This window comes from Camelina sativa, chromosome 2 (assembly GCF_000633955.1).
Source record: "Camelina sativa cultivar DH55 chromosome 2, Cs, whole genome shotgun sequence".
Lineage (NCBI taxonomy): Eukaryota > Viridiplantae > Streptophyta > Magnoliopsida > Brassicales > Brassicaceae > Camelina > Camelina sativa.
Window position 1 is genome coordinate 21,955,526 of NC_025686.1, and position 13,601 is coordinate 21,969,126.

The window sequence follows — 13,601 nt, forward strand, 5'->3', positions numbered from 1 at the left end:
GAATCTTCTTCTATTTCCTTTAATTTTTATTCATTTAACGAATAATCAATTAAAATCCTAAGTATTAATACTTAATAGTAAACTTGTCACAATATTGTTAACAAAACATCTTGTTTGTTCCTTTGTAAAAGTTAGATTAGACGGAAACTGAGTTCTTTTGACTGTGGTCACGTACTAACTACTAAGTGTCGGTGAAGACAAAGCAAAAGCTTTAAAAACGCATGAATGCGTGATCGTTACGGTCAGCGAAAACCGGAGATGAGGCCTGAAACTGGTGGCACAGGGGCCAAGAGTATCAACTACAAATACATCCCACGTGGATGGTTGTGATCTGTCTTCAGATTCTCCACCGACAATCGGTCGGTCCTTGTACTAGCTGGATATATAGTAGTAGTACTGTCTGAGTCAGTAAAGTAAACTAGTAGTTTTGTCTGAAGCTCTGACGCAACGGTTTGTTGTTCCTTTTCACTTACGATACGATGGTAGTTTCTTTCGTAGTATACGATGGATGGTAAACATATATTCAACTATTGAGATTGTGAATATACATACTAATTTATAATATCTCGTACACTGATACACATAATATCATTTGACATCAGAACGCATATCATATAGTAACAATGCCAAAATCCTTTGTATCTCATTGTTCCTAATGTGTGTCTTGTCATTGGCAACAAACGCATGGACACCTTCTTCTTCTCCTTTAATCTGAATCCAACTGCACCCAGGTTTTTTCTTCAAACCTTTAGCTTTCATCATCTCTCTCATCTTCGCAACTTCATTCCAACTTCCTTCGACCGCATAAGCATTCGATATCGTCACATAGTTACCAGAGTTTTCAGGTTCAGTTTCAAGCAGATGCCTTGATAAGTAGTCCACAAGCTCAGTCTTTTGCTGCTTGTTGCAAGAAGCAACCAAAGATTGGATCATTCTTGCGTCTGGCTTGTATGGCATTTCCTCGATTAACCTTAAGGCCTTGCCTGTTTCTCCAGCTGATGCAAGAAGATCTACCATTAGTCCATAATGTTCCAAGCATGGATACATGCCATGTTTTGAAACCATATCAGTGAAAATCTCTATAGCTTGGTTAATATCCCCAGCATGGTTACACGCAGATAAAAGGCTTGTGAATGTTATACTATCTGGTTTAATCCCCATATCTTCCAAGCTCCTGTACAGAGCCATTGCTTCTTTCACGTTACCATATAATGCATACGCCGCGATCATGGCATTGTAGAGGGGCAATTCGCTGTATAACTTACTTCCAAATACCCTCCCTGCTTTGTTTATATCTCCACATTTAGCATACATGTCAACCAAAGAGGTTTCAATAGAAACCGAAGAGGAATGCTGTAGATTTCTTATGATGTATCCGTGGATTGATCTTCCGAAATGCAATGATGCTAGATTTGCGCTTGCAGAGAGAGCTACAGTGATGCTAAATGTATTTGGTCTCAGCCCGGATTCTTGCATCTCTCTAAGAAAAACAATCGCCTCCTCACTGCAACCATTTTGTACCATACCATTCATCATAGTCGTCCACGAGATTATATTTGGAGATATCCCTGAGGATTGCATCTGCAAGAACATTTCCTTGGCCTCATTTACCTCACCATTCCTTAGAAGACTAAGAATGATCAAATTCCATGTTATCACATTTGGTGGTACACTCTCTAGCTGCATCTCATAAAACAATCTCAAAGCCTCTCCACTAAAACCAGACTCTGCATAGGCTGCAAGTAACGTATTCCACAGTATCAAGTCTTTCTCTACTGTGGAATCAAACACTCTCCTAGCATCAACAATGCTGCCACATTTACCATACATATCCATCGTAGTGCTGGCCAAAACGATATCAGATTCAAGACTGTGTCTAATGCCATAACACTGCACCTCTTTCCCGAATTTCAAATTCTCAGTACGTGCAGCTGCCGACATTAACGTCGCTAAAGTGACACAATCATATTTCAGCTTCTCTCGTCTCATTAACTGACACATGTATATAGCATCTTCAACTAAACCTTGTTGAACATACCCAGATATAATCAGATTCCATGTTACCACATCCTTATCAAACATCCGATCAAAAACCATCTCAGCATACTCGATTAACCCAACTTTGCAATAGAAGTTCAATAAAGATGTCCCCAGGATATTATCCAGCTTAAGTCCATTAACAATAGCAATGGCATGAGACTGTTTCCCCTCTTCAACACCACCCATATTTGCAGAAGCAGATAAACAAGTCGAGACAGTGACACGAGTAGGCTCAACACCTTCCTTCCTCATATCAGATAAAAGCCTAATCGCTTCCTCATTCATCCCATTTTGAACATAACCAACCATCAACGCATTCCAAGCAACCACATTTCTCTCAGGAATTTCATCGAACACCTTCCGTGCATCATCCAAAACACCGCATTTCCCATACATATCAGCTAAACTACTAGCCACAAACACACAATCCTCAAGACCAGATTTTACCACATACCCATGAACCCCTCTCCCAAACCCACTCCACCGCAACGCACCACACGCTTTACAAACATTCGGAACCACGAAATTATCAGGAAAAATATCATTTTCAAGCATTTCAACAAAACCCATCAAAGCTCCTTCACACAACCCAATCCTACACTTCACACCAATAAGAGCTGCCCAAGAGAAAACATTACGAACCCTCAATTTCGAGAAGAGCACTTCAGCAATCTCCAAAGCATCGCACTTTGCGTAGAAGATCACCAATTTGGTCTCGATGTACTCGTTCCTCGCGTAGAAGTCACCCTTCTTCAAAATCCGAGCATGAATCTGCTTCCCCGTACTCAAATCTCTCTCGTAAACGCATCCTTGGAGGATTTCGCCGTATATCTCTGGACCAATGCGTAGGTTTCTCAAACCCATCTCCGTAACTAAACTCAGAGCTTCTTTGATCTCACCGCTCTTACATAGAGACGAAACGCGGTGAAAGTAAGACGTGGAAGAAGGAGAATGATGAGCTTGTTGTTCATCGTGATGTTTAGAAGGAGGCTTTGTTGAGACTGAGTACGGAAGCTTAATTGGGATAGTGTTGAAAGGAAGAGAAGCCATTCATGCCTCTCCCTCTCTGGTAACGTCTCTGAAGAAGAAGAAGAAGAAGATAAAACAGAGTTTGTTTCCCTGAACGAATCACCACCGTTGATTAGTTTTATCTGGTATTACCACGTGGACGGTTGTGATCTGTTTCCTGATCGTTGCTCAAATTGTGAATATGCGATTTTCGATTTTATCTCGGTTAATTATTATGTGTTTCGTACTTTCGTTCGATTTTTTATAAACAGTAACGATGAGAATATATTAAATTTTTTTTATTTGAATTTACTTTAAAATTATACAAACAAAAAAATTCGAGATAATAACAGAAAAGGAAAGTGGCTTTGATAATAATATTTTTATGCATGCTCGGCCCTAAAAGACAACATAAGCATAAGATAACACAAACATCAAAACATGAAGCGGTACGGAAGAGGAATAGTAAGACACTGCAGCTCCGGTTCCTTGGCCGCCACCTGATCCTGATCCTCCTCCTCCTTGACCGCCATCGTTTTGTCCTCCGCCTATAGTACCGTAAGGATAAGGAGGAGTATAAAAGTAAGGATAGGGAGGAGAGTACGTCGTCGTGGAAGGTGGTGGTTGGTTGCAACAGCCTGACGCTGGAACAGGAGGGCAGTGAGAACGTGACGATGGAGGTGGTTGTGAAGACGACGGTGATGAAGGCTGTGATGGCGGTGGAGGAGGAGGATTACCGTATGGAGAGTAGCCTGTAGAAGAAGGCGGTTGAGGCGGTTGGTTACATGGGTAAGGAGTGCATAAACCAGTGTTTGATGAATCCGAAGCTGAGTTTAGACTGACACAGTTGAGAAGTGATATATAAAAGGTGATAAGAGAAATATAGAGAGAAGCTTGGTGAAGAGACAACATGATATGATGCCTTAGAGAAGATGATGATGAGTTTGGTCTTAGTTTTGAGAGATTTATAATAAAAAAGATATGAAATATTTTCCTCAGTTTCGTATTATCTGCCGCATGGCATAACACATGTCGTAAGTGTTGGCGAATTTCTGAAGAAAACGTTTGTGTCTTTTCAACGGGTGTAGACAAAATCTATTCATGTAATGACAAATTAAAACGCATTTGTATTATTTTGGAATTTATATAGCGGTACCATATATATTCATGAAAAGATGTCCTAAAAAATACATGTTATGGGTAACATGAGTTTCAAAATGATCGTGTGAAAATTTAGTCTGAATATTTTGTTATGGCCTACGGGAAATATAAAGAACGGATCGATTGTTTAAGTAATCGAATAAAGAAGACTCATCTTAACGTACGTTGAAGAAATATCTTACCATTTGTCTTTTTTTGTTTTTGTTTTCTGGTGACAAAAATGGGTTTAATTAATAAAAATTATGTTATTTCCCTTTAGAGTTAATTAGGTGATATTACATGCTACTATGTATGGTACCATTTTTTCAAAAAAATTTGTGAAGATTGTTGCATTATTAATTTTGATCATTTTAAGGTGTGCATGAATTAGGTTATCGTCTTTGTCTGTTCCTTAGCTTTCTCTGGAGATGATTGTTAGGGTGTAAATGAACGGTACCACTAAAGAGACGGTTAACCTCACTTAAAGACACAAGTGTAAATGTGTGATGCTTTATATATGAAGACCACGTGAAGTGTTACACGGTTGTTTGGAGTATTTTAAGACGTTGGTTGAGAATCAACGTTTTGAAAATGTTGTAAATCTTCTTTATGAGGTGTCATTGCGATATTATTGAGTTTATTCAATCTGGATATGGGTATTGAAAATACCGAGTTATGTGGTTAGGAGTGACCGTCCAATTATCAATATATTATGCGTGAGTCTTGTATTGTTCGACGCGAGTATATATTATGCGTAATACACGTTACAAACATATTTTAGTTAGCTAGCGAAATGATTGATGAGTGTAGCGCATAACTTTTCCCATCACTAGTTGTTTCTGCATGATAGTGAAATGACAAACTTTTCTGTTGCTTTTAATGACGATGAATTGTGTTAATACCATATATTGACCCAAAAAGACGACGAGTCTTCCCTAAACCTTTAACTTGAAACCCAACTGTATCTTGTAACTGGCTGATGTATAATAGATAACAAATTCCTCCAAGATTCCAACAAATGATTTTGTTAAATTTCTTTGATGTAACTGGCTGATGTATAATTGCAATAATGATCGGTAATATATAAGTTGGGTGCATAATATGTAACGTTAATTAACTTGAAAAAATGCAATAGTAGAACGAACACTCGAAGTCAATATACATATATGTATATATATATGTTCACATAGGACAAGAAAAGAAGCAAAGTTTAGGACAGATGCAAACCTTTTGAATCATCTTAGCAAGTTCTTCGATCTGCATGCATTTTCCCAAAACCAAAATCAGACAAACACCAAAGTTAGCACAACACATTTCACCAATAAAAGGGTTTAACTTGAATACTTGATCAATCTAATTCTATCATCACTTTAGGTTCTGACATTTTTACAATTAGGGATACATTAGTCTTATAATATATATATAGAAAAGATGTAAAAGTTAGTCTTATATATAGAAAAGATAGAATTATATATAGAAAAGATTTTGGTGAAATGTAAAAATGTTCCAATGATAACATCAACTTAATTTAGCTATGCTGTTTTAGGGTTAATGTATTTTTATTATTTTTCTTTTCTTAGATCAAATCTTTTGGTTAGACAATACTTTTTATATATAAAAGATGCCATAAAAAACAAATTTTAAATCCAAATATATTTTAACTCTGCTTTTTGTTTTAATTTTATTTATTAATATCACAAACTTCTTTATCAATAGTTTATAAATTTTAAAATCTTTATCTTTTATTATTGTTAAGAATAAGCTATTTCTGAAAATTGTCCAAAAAATATTATTCCAGATTTATAATAAAAAATAATTTAAAAGAACGAAATAATATAGAGATTCTTCTAAAATAGAAGAAGTCACTGCCCAAGTCTACAAGAAAGAGAGAGAGAGATCCCCCTCTGTTTTTTTATGTACATCGAGAAGAAGGTTGTTCTTGTAAGAGTTTATAGAAGTGATGATTTCTATTATCTGAATGAGAGTAGCTTATACACAGAACTACATAGCTAGGGTATTATAATCGACATTTATGAGAATATACTTATGAACATATATAGATAGTTAATCAACGCAATCATATCAATCACAGATATGATATGATCTGTAATAGCTCTTGTCCAAAGGATAAGACAAAAAATCTAATGTCTTTAGGTTACGCAGAGAAATTGTCCCTCATTGAAGATGTTGGTGAAGTCGTCATGGCCGAGTTCTTCGACCCTTCTCATGTTCTAAAATATGGAAAATCATTTTTTGGTTTACACATCAACTGTAATTAGGAATGTCGGAGTTGCAAAGTACAAAAAAAGACCTGCTCAACAATCCAGTAGTTGCTAATAAATTTTAAGTTGGAAAATCGTAGTGGTGGACAAGTTTGATGATCAAGATGAGATGTTTAGTTTGTTATATAGGACATGATTTTAGAAGACGAAAAAATTGTGTTATGTTTTAATACATTTTCCTGTCAACGTTCTAATTAGTCCATTTAATACGATATGAAACTCTTTGACCAATAGCCGCGCAATGTCCTATTATGCTATAGTTCGATTTTTGGGGATTACCTTTACATGGAAAGACCAAAAGCAGGTCTAATCATATAATTTTTTGCTTTGATAAAGACCCATTTGGTCTCTTTCATTAGATAAAACGGCCGGCCAAAGTGATTTTTCTTTTTTTTGTTCTTCTCAAATAAAGTTTTGAATGTAACAAAAATATATCATCAATGAATTAATGATCTTTCCAAATACTTATAAATACACACACATGAAATATTTCTACCTGAGCTTATTTTTATTTTATTTTTTTAGTTCAATTTTTGAAAAGCTACAAAAATATATTTGCGTTAAACCAAACATATCAAATAATAATATCAAACTGAACCGAATTGAATTAATCAATATGTACCCAAAAAAATTCGAATAGCTCCCAAAGTTTTAACAAATTTTGATTCATTTATCTTCGCTAAAGTTTGGATTGTTTTATTTATTGACATTCATCCAATTTTGATTTGGTGTCGTTTTCCATCTTATACCTCATCGATCATCTCTTCCAAGTATTCATCTTGATAATTGATTGCTATGTACTCTCTCAGCCTGCTTCTCTTGTTATTTTTTGTACTTATTGTAAATTTTGATAAAATAATGATTTAAAATTTGTTTTATACATTTTATACATGTGAATATCTTTCAAAATTAATTATCTTACTAAAATTCAGCACACCTAGATTCATATATCTTGTTAACATTGTTCTCTTATCGTCATTGAATCGATTTTTGTATTTACAACAAAATTATTATTTGAAAAATTTGGTTGATTCATGGTAGGCATTATTTTTGAATTTCATACTATATAGTTAAAAGACTAAAATAAAGTTCCACTTGAAATGTGAATTAACAATGTTAGTTATTTCAAGTTTTGACTTTCCCGTGCGGTTGCCGCACGGGTCGATATCCTATTTTTATTAAAAGAAATTATTTTGAGAAGTCAATCAATTTCCTTTAGTCAAAATCGATTGAGTGGAAAATCTTCTTTTCTCTCTTTATCACTGAGATGAGGTCATTGAGAGTATGGGAAGCCTGAAAAACTAGTTATTAACTCTCTTAAGATCAAAACGGAAATGTGTTCAGAGTCATCGGAAACAAGTTCTATCAAAGATTTCTAAATATGTATGTGGTTCTACTCTTTTCTCTCCTCACAAAGAAACCCTTATGTTTTGTTCACTTAAACATCAATGGCATCAATGGCGTCTTCTCTTTTGTTCTCCTAAAACCCAAAACCATTTGCTTTGTTCTCCAGACCACAAAACGCTTATCCTTTGTTCTCTTCAGAGCCAAAGGCATCTGGTTTACTCACTTCACTACAACCAGCCTTCTTTGACACATTTGTTGAAGCTTTGCTCTCAAATGTGTACATACCTACGGCCTACCCATATGGTTAAGTATAACCATTGGGTTGATTTGGCTGCCCAATGTTTGAGGGAGCTTGAAATTTATTTTCAAGAAGACGTGAGTGAAGAGAGGAGGGAGAATAAAAGCTGTGTTTCACTATTTATTAGATTATATGTTTAATTTTCATAGACAAAAAAAACAATATACTTTAAAACCTCTATAAATTAATAATTTTGGGACTATGACATTTTATTAATTTATCTATAAATCAATATTTATTATTTTATAGTATAAATTAATAATTATTAATTTATTGAGATATATTTTTATTATTTAATTAAAAATTATTAATTAAGACAATTTTAACAAAAACAAATAGACTATCAGATGTTATAATTTTATTATTTTAGTATTGAATTTGTAATATTTAGAAAAATTATTGACCATACACAAAATAAAAAATTAATGACTATCACTTATACACACGACATACACAAATTCAAATTTATGGATAATAATATCAGTTTCATATTTTAATAGCCTATAAAACTATCAAAATAAAAAATTAGCTATTTTTATGATATGTTATAGAGTATTTTATATCATTATAGTTTGAAAATACAACATAACAATTGTTTTATATTTATGAGCTTTACGAAAAAATTTAAAAATTTAAAGCATACATTATTATATATATCAACACACACATATATATATATATATATATATATATGTAAAATTACATGATTATTAATTTATGATATTATTGGGACCATATATTACAAGAGAATTTCAAAAGAATTATTATCTTATTATTTTATCAAATTTTGCTATTTTTTATACTGGTCCGACTTGGGACCAGCAAAATTTATTAATTTATAGTGTTTATTAATTTATAGAGTATTAATTTATAGAGGTTTTACTGTATACTACATTGAACAAAATATATATGGGATTGGATATTTTAAGAAGAAATGTTTCTCATTAACAATTTCTTCAAACTACAAGCTTAAAAGAATTATTAATTTGAGCTTTGAGCTGAGATTTAAATTAATATATCTATTAGATGACTGCTTAATTTCCTTTACTTCAATCAAAAAATTATATACAAACTGACCTACTATTTATGAAAAGAACCATATACAGAACAAAATATGGGTGTATAATTTCTTCAAATTCAATTCTTAGCAATAACATTCATTTTGAAACAAAAACAATAATTCTAAAACATAAATCAACATGACTTACGTTACTCAAAAAAACAAAAATGACATATAAGAATTTTTAAAAAAATACATATGAATCGAATCAAATAAATACTAACAAATTTAGCCAAGAATGGACCCACAGTTCGTCAATAAATAACGACTCCTTGCGAGGGGGTAAGTACAACACAACACAAGCTTTTTTCCAAGTCTAGAAAACAAAATTCAAAGCTTTATTTTCTCACTTCATAGTCTCGACATGGCTTACGAAAGTAACCTAGTTGTGAAGCAAATCATCGACTTATACAACCAAATCTAAAACCTCGAGAGCTTAAAACCATCCAAGAATATCGATGTCGGACAACTCGTGTGTCCACGAGTTTACCAACGGACACAAACATCGATGTCGTCACAGAAATACGATGAAAAAGTCAAAGACCCGAGATCTCATCTCATCAAGCTTTGTGGTGAAGCCGAAGGTTATTTAGAGGAACACTTCTCAACAGTCTTAGGTTCTTTTGAAGACAACACACTAAACCATTTACACATCTTTTCCCTATTATACAACAACTATCTCAAACTAGGCAAACTCAAATTCGATGATTCGATCTCTATCTCAACACACAACCCACGTCCCTACCAAGGTTGCCTTTATCGGTTCGGGTCCGATGCCACTTACATCCATCGTCTTGGCCAAGTTCCACCTCCCCAACACAACGTTCCACAACTTTGACATCAACTCACAGGCCAACAAACTCGCGTCAAGCCTCATTTCTCGATGGAGGTGGTTGTGAAGACGACGGTGATGTAGGCTGTGATGGCGGTGGAGGAGGAGGATTACCGTATGGAGAGTAGCCTTAGACAACATGATATGATATGATGACTTAGAGAAGATGGTGATGAGTTTGGTCTTAGTTTTGAGATTTATAATAAAAAGATATGAAATATTTTCCTCAGTTTCGTATTATCTGCCGCATGGCATAACACATGTCGTAAGTGTTGGCAAATTTCTGAAGAAAATGTTTGTGTCTTTTCAACGGATGTAGACAATATATAATATTTTCATGTAATGACAAATTAAAACGCATTTGTATTACTTTGGAATTTATATAGCGGTACGTACCATATATACTCATGAAAAGATGTCCTAAAAAATACATGTTAAGGGTAACATGAGTTCAAGATGATCGTGTGAAAATTTAGTCTGAATCTTTTGTTATGGCCTACGGGAAATATTAAAAACTACGGATCGATTGTTTAAGTAATCGAATAAAGAAGACTCATCTTAACGTACGTTGAAGAAATATCATTACCGTTTATCTTTTTTTGTTTTTGTTTTCTGGTGACAAACTTGGGTTTAATTAATAAAAATTATGTTATTTCCCTTTAGAGTTAATTAGGTGATATTACATGCTACTATGTATGGCACCATTTTTAAAATTTTTTTGGGAAGATTGTTGGATAATTAATTTTTGATCATTTTAAGGTGTAAAAGAATTTGGTTATCGTCTTTGTCTGTTCCTTAGTTTTCTCGGGAGATGATTGTTAGGGTGTAAATGAACGGTACCACTGAAGACATGGTTAACCTCACTTAAGACACAAGTGTGACTGTGTGATGCCTTATGAAGACCGCGTGAAGTGATACGCGTTTGTTTGGAGTATTTAGACGTTGGTTGAGAATCAACGTCTCTTGAAAATGTTGTCAATCTTCTTTATGAGGTGTCGATTGCGATATTATTTAGTTTATTCAAACTGGATATGGGTAGTGAAAATACCGAGTTATGTGGTTTGGAGTGACCGTCCAATTATCAATATATTATGCGTGAGTCTCGTATTGTTCGACTTCGACGCGAGTAGCCCGCGTAGTACACGTTACAAACATATTTTAGTTGTAGCTAGCAAACTGATTGATGAGTGTAGCGCATAACTTTTCCATACCCTTTTTAATAAAACGGAAATAAACGATTTCAAATTGGTAGACCATATAATATTAATATAAATTATAAATAAAATTAATTATTTGATAGGTTATATGAATTAATTATTTGATAGGGTATATAGATTTAGGATTATGATCCTCTTAAAAAGGATATTCCAAAGAATAAAATAAAATCTCAAAAAATATTTAACTAACCATATATTGACACAAAAAAATCTTTGAAATTAATCACTCTTCTGTAGATTACAAGTGATTTCCGATTATACTAAAAAATAAAATCTTACCTAACTTTATCAGAAAATTTTGACTAAGTAATGAGTCAAAATTTAAATATTTAAATTTATTTCATATATTTCTTTTGTTGAATTGTATAGTTTTATATACTATAATAAACTTTTTAAATAATTTAATTTGGAATCTTTAAAAATTGTTTAATTTGATATTTTTTAAAATATCATAAATATATGATAGATCAATAAGTTAAAAATTATAAACACTCTAATTTAATTTGTTATAGCACAGATCAATAATATGTCACTATAATATGAAAAAATTTCAAGAAATATGATTTCTTGCTAGAGCACGGGTTAAAATTTCAAAATATGATTTCTCGGATTAAATTTAAGTTTGGAATAATGTTGTTTGGTAGGCTTTCTCAGTCACGATAAATTTGACAAACATATGTTATATATTTGGTCCTAAAATTAATATGCGCTATACTATATGTTAAGTCATAGAATTAACAATTAAAATATAATATATAATTTTAAACACTAAACAAATCAAATAAAATTAACAAACAAAAATTAATATTTTTATCACACAACTTAATTAGTATTATACCGCGGGTCAAAATCTAGATATACTAGAATATATCTTACAAAATAGATGTTATTTTCATAAGTCATATTCAGTATATGATTTCATGCTATAGTATTCCATAAAAAAAACCTTTTAAAATAAATAAAATAATCACATATATGATGTTTTAAATAAAAGTTACCAAATACACAAAAAAGAAATTTCAACCTGTACTAGAGTACGGTCATATTCTAGTACAATATTATTAAATTAAACACATAAATCTATAATCAAAATACCACACGTGTATGTACAAGAGAATCTATAATCGAAATAAGCATGTGATTAAAGCCATAGCTAATTTAATACTTATATATACTTGCATGGAAATTTGTTGCATATTCAGGGAATTGAAAAAATGATTTCTAAATCAATATGAGATTGTAAATAATAAAAATCAAAACAAATGGATTTTGAAATAATATGTTTTATTATTAGATTTGAATCATTATATTTTACATTTTCAAACAGTGGTGGAGCTAGGAAATCAGCACATCAGGTTTTTAAAAAAAAAAATTATTGGGGTCAATTATGTTATTTAAAATTTTTACAAGGGTCAATTGTGTAATTTAATAAGGATTAATTTGATTTGTTTTTTTCTAAAATTTTAAGTAATTAAAAAAATTCACCACGGTCAATTGACCCACATGGTTATACCCTATTTAAAACATAACATGAATTTTGAAATCCAAAAAAAAATCATTAAATGAGTAACATGAAATTTTAACAAGTATTTGTAAATCATAGAACCAATAACACATAATTTTGATAAGTATTTAAAATCAATGATTGAATAACACATGATTTTTGTTTGGATTTTCAAATCCATTAAAATCAACTAATAACCCCCTCTTAAATTATTAGGCTTACACAAAACATAGACATAACAATACATTTGTATTAGATAAAATAAAGAACCATAAAACTATATTTGTGTCGGAACTCGGAACAAATTAGGTATTTCTAGTATATAGTTGTATATTATAAATACATTTGTATTATGGTATTCCTAGTATATAGTTTTATATTATAAATACATTTGTATTATATTATACAGTTTTATATTATAAATAAAGACAGTTTTATAGTATACAATTTTATATTATAAATTAAGAACCATAAAACTGTCCTTATTGTGTACATGCCTCACCATGGGTCATACTTCCTCCTCTTTACAAGAAACACAATGTTTCCCTTGTAACACCCGCGAACCAATTTTTGGTAGTTTGGTAAGGGTGTCGATCGACACCTTCTAGTGAGGCATCGATCGACACCTGCTGTGGCCGGTTTGGTCGGTTCAATTTTAATTGTCCGGTTTGCGTGGTTGGTTTAGGGAATTCCTAAAATCGAGTTTTAGAGATAGAAAACGACCTATGGTCGTGTTATTTTGTGTTATTCGCCGTTTTTGAGAGAAAATCAAAAGAGAGAGTGTTCTTGACCTTTTGGGAAGAGATTGAGAGATTCCTTGCTGTTCTTGGGAGATCTAAGGCTGGGAAGGTGTTAGAAGCTTGCTAGGAGTGA

General features: G+C 32.5%; 2 protein-coding genes and 1 pseudogene across 2 annotated transcripts; 1 reads left to right on the forward strand and 2 right to left on the reverse strand.

Moving 5' to 3' along the window:
- LOC104732275 (pentatricopeptide repeat-containing protein At5g55740, chloroplastic-like) lies at nucleotides 506-3,142 on the reverse strand. Its single transcript, XM_010451816.2, has one exon. It carries the CDS (start codon nucleotides 3,088-3,090, stop codon nucleotides 589-591), a length of 2,502 nt encoding a protein of 833 aa, XP_010450118.1. The 5' UTR covers nucleotides 3,091-3,142; the 3' UTR covers nucleotides 506-588.
- Nucleotides 3,393-3,998, reverse strand: LOC104732297 (formin-like protein 5). The gene has a single exon (XM_010451833.2). It carries the CDS (start codon nucleotides 3,958-3,960, stop codon nucleotides 3,448-3,450), a length of 513 nt encoding a protein of 170 aa, XP_010450135.1. The 5' UTR covers nucleotides 3,961-3,998; the 3' UTR covers nucleotides 3,393-3,447.
- On the forward strand, nucleotides 9,337-10,085 carry LOC104732287 (annotated as a pseudogene).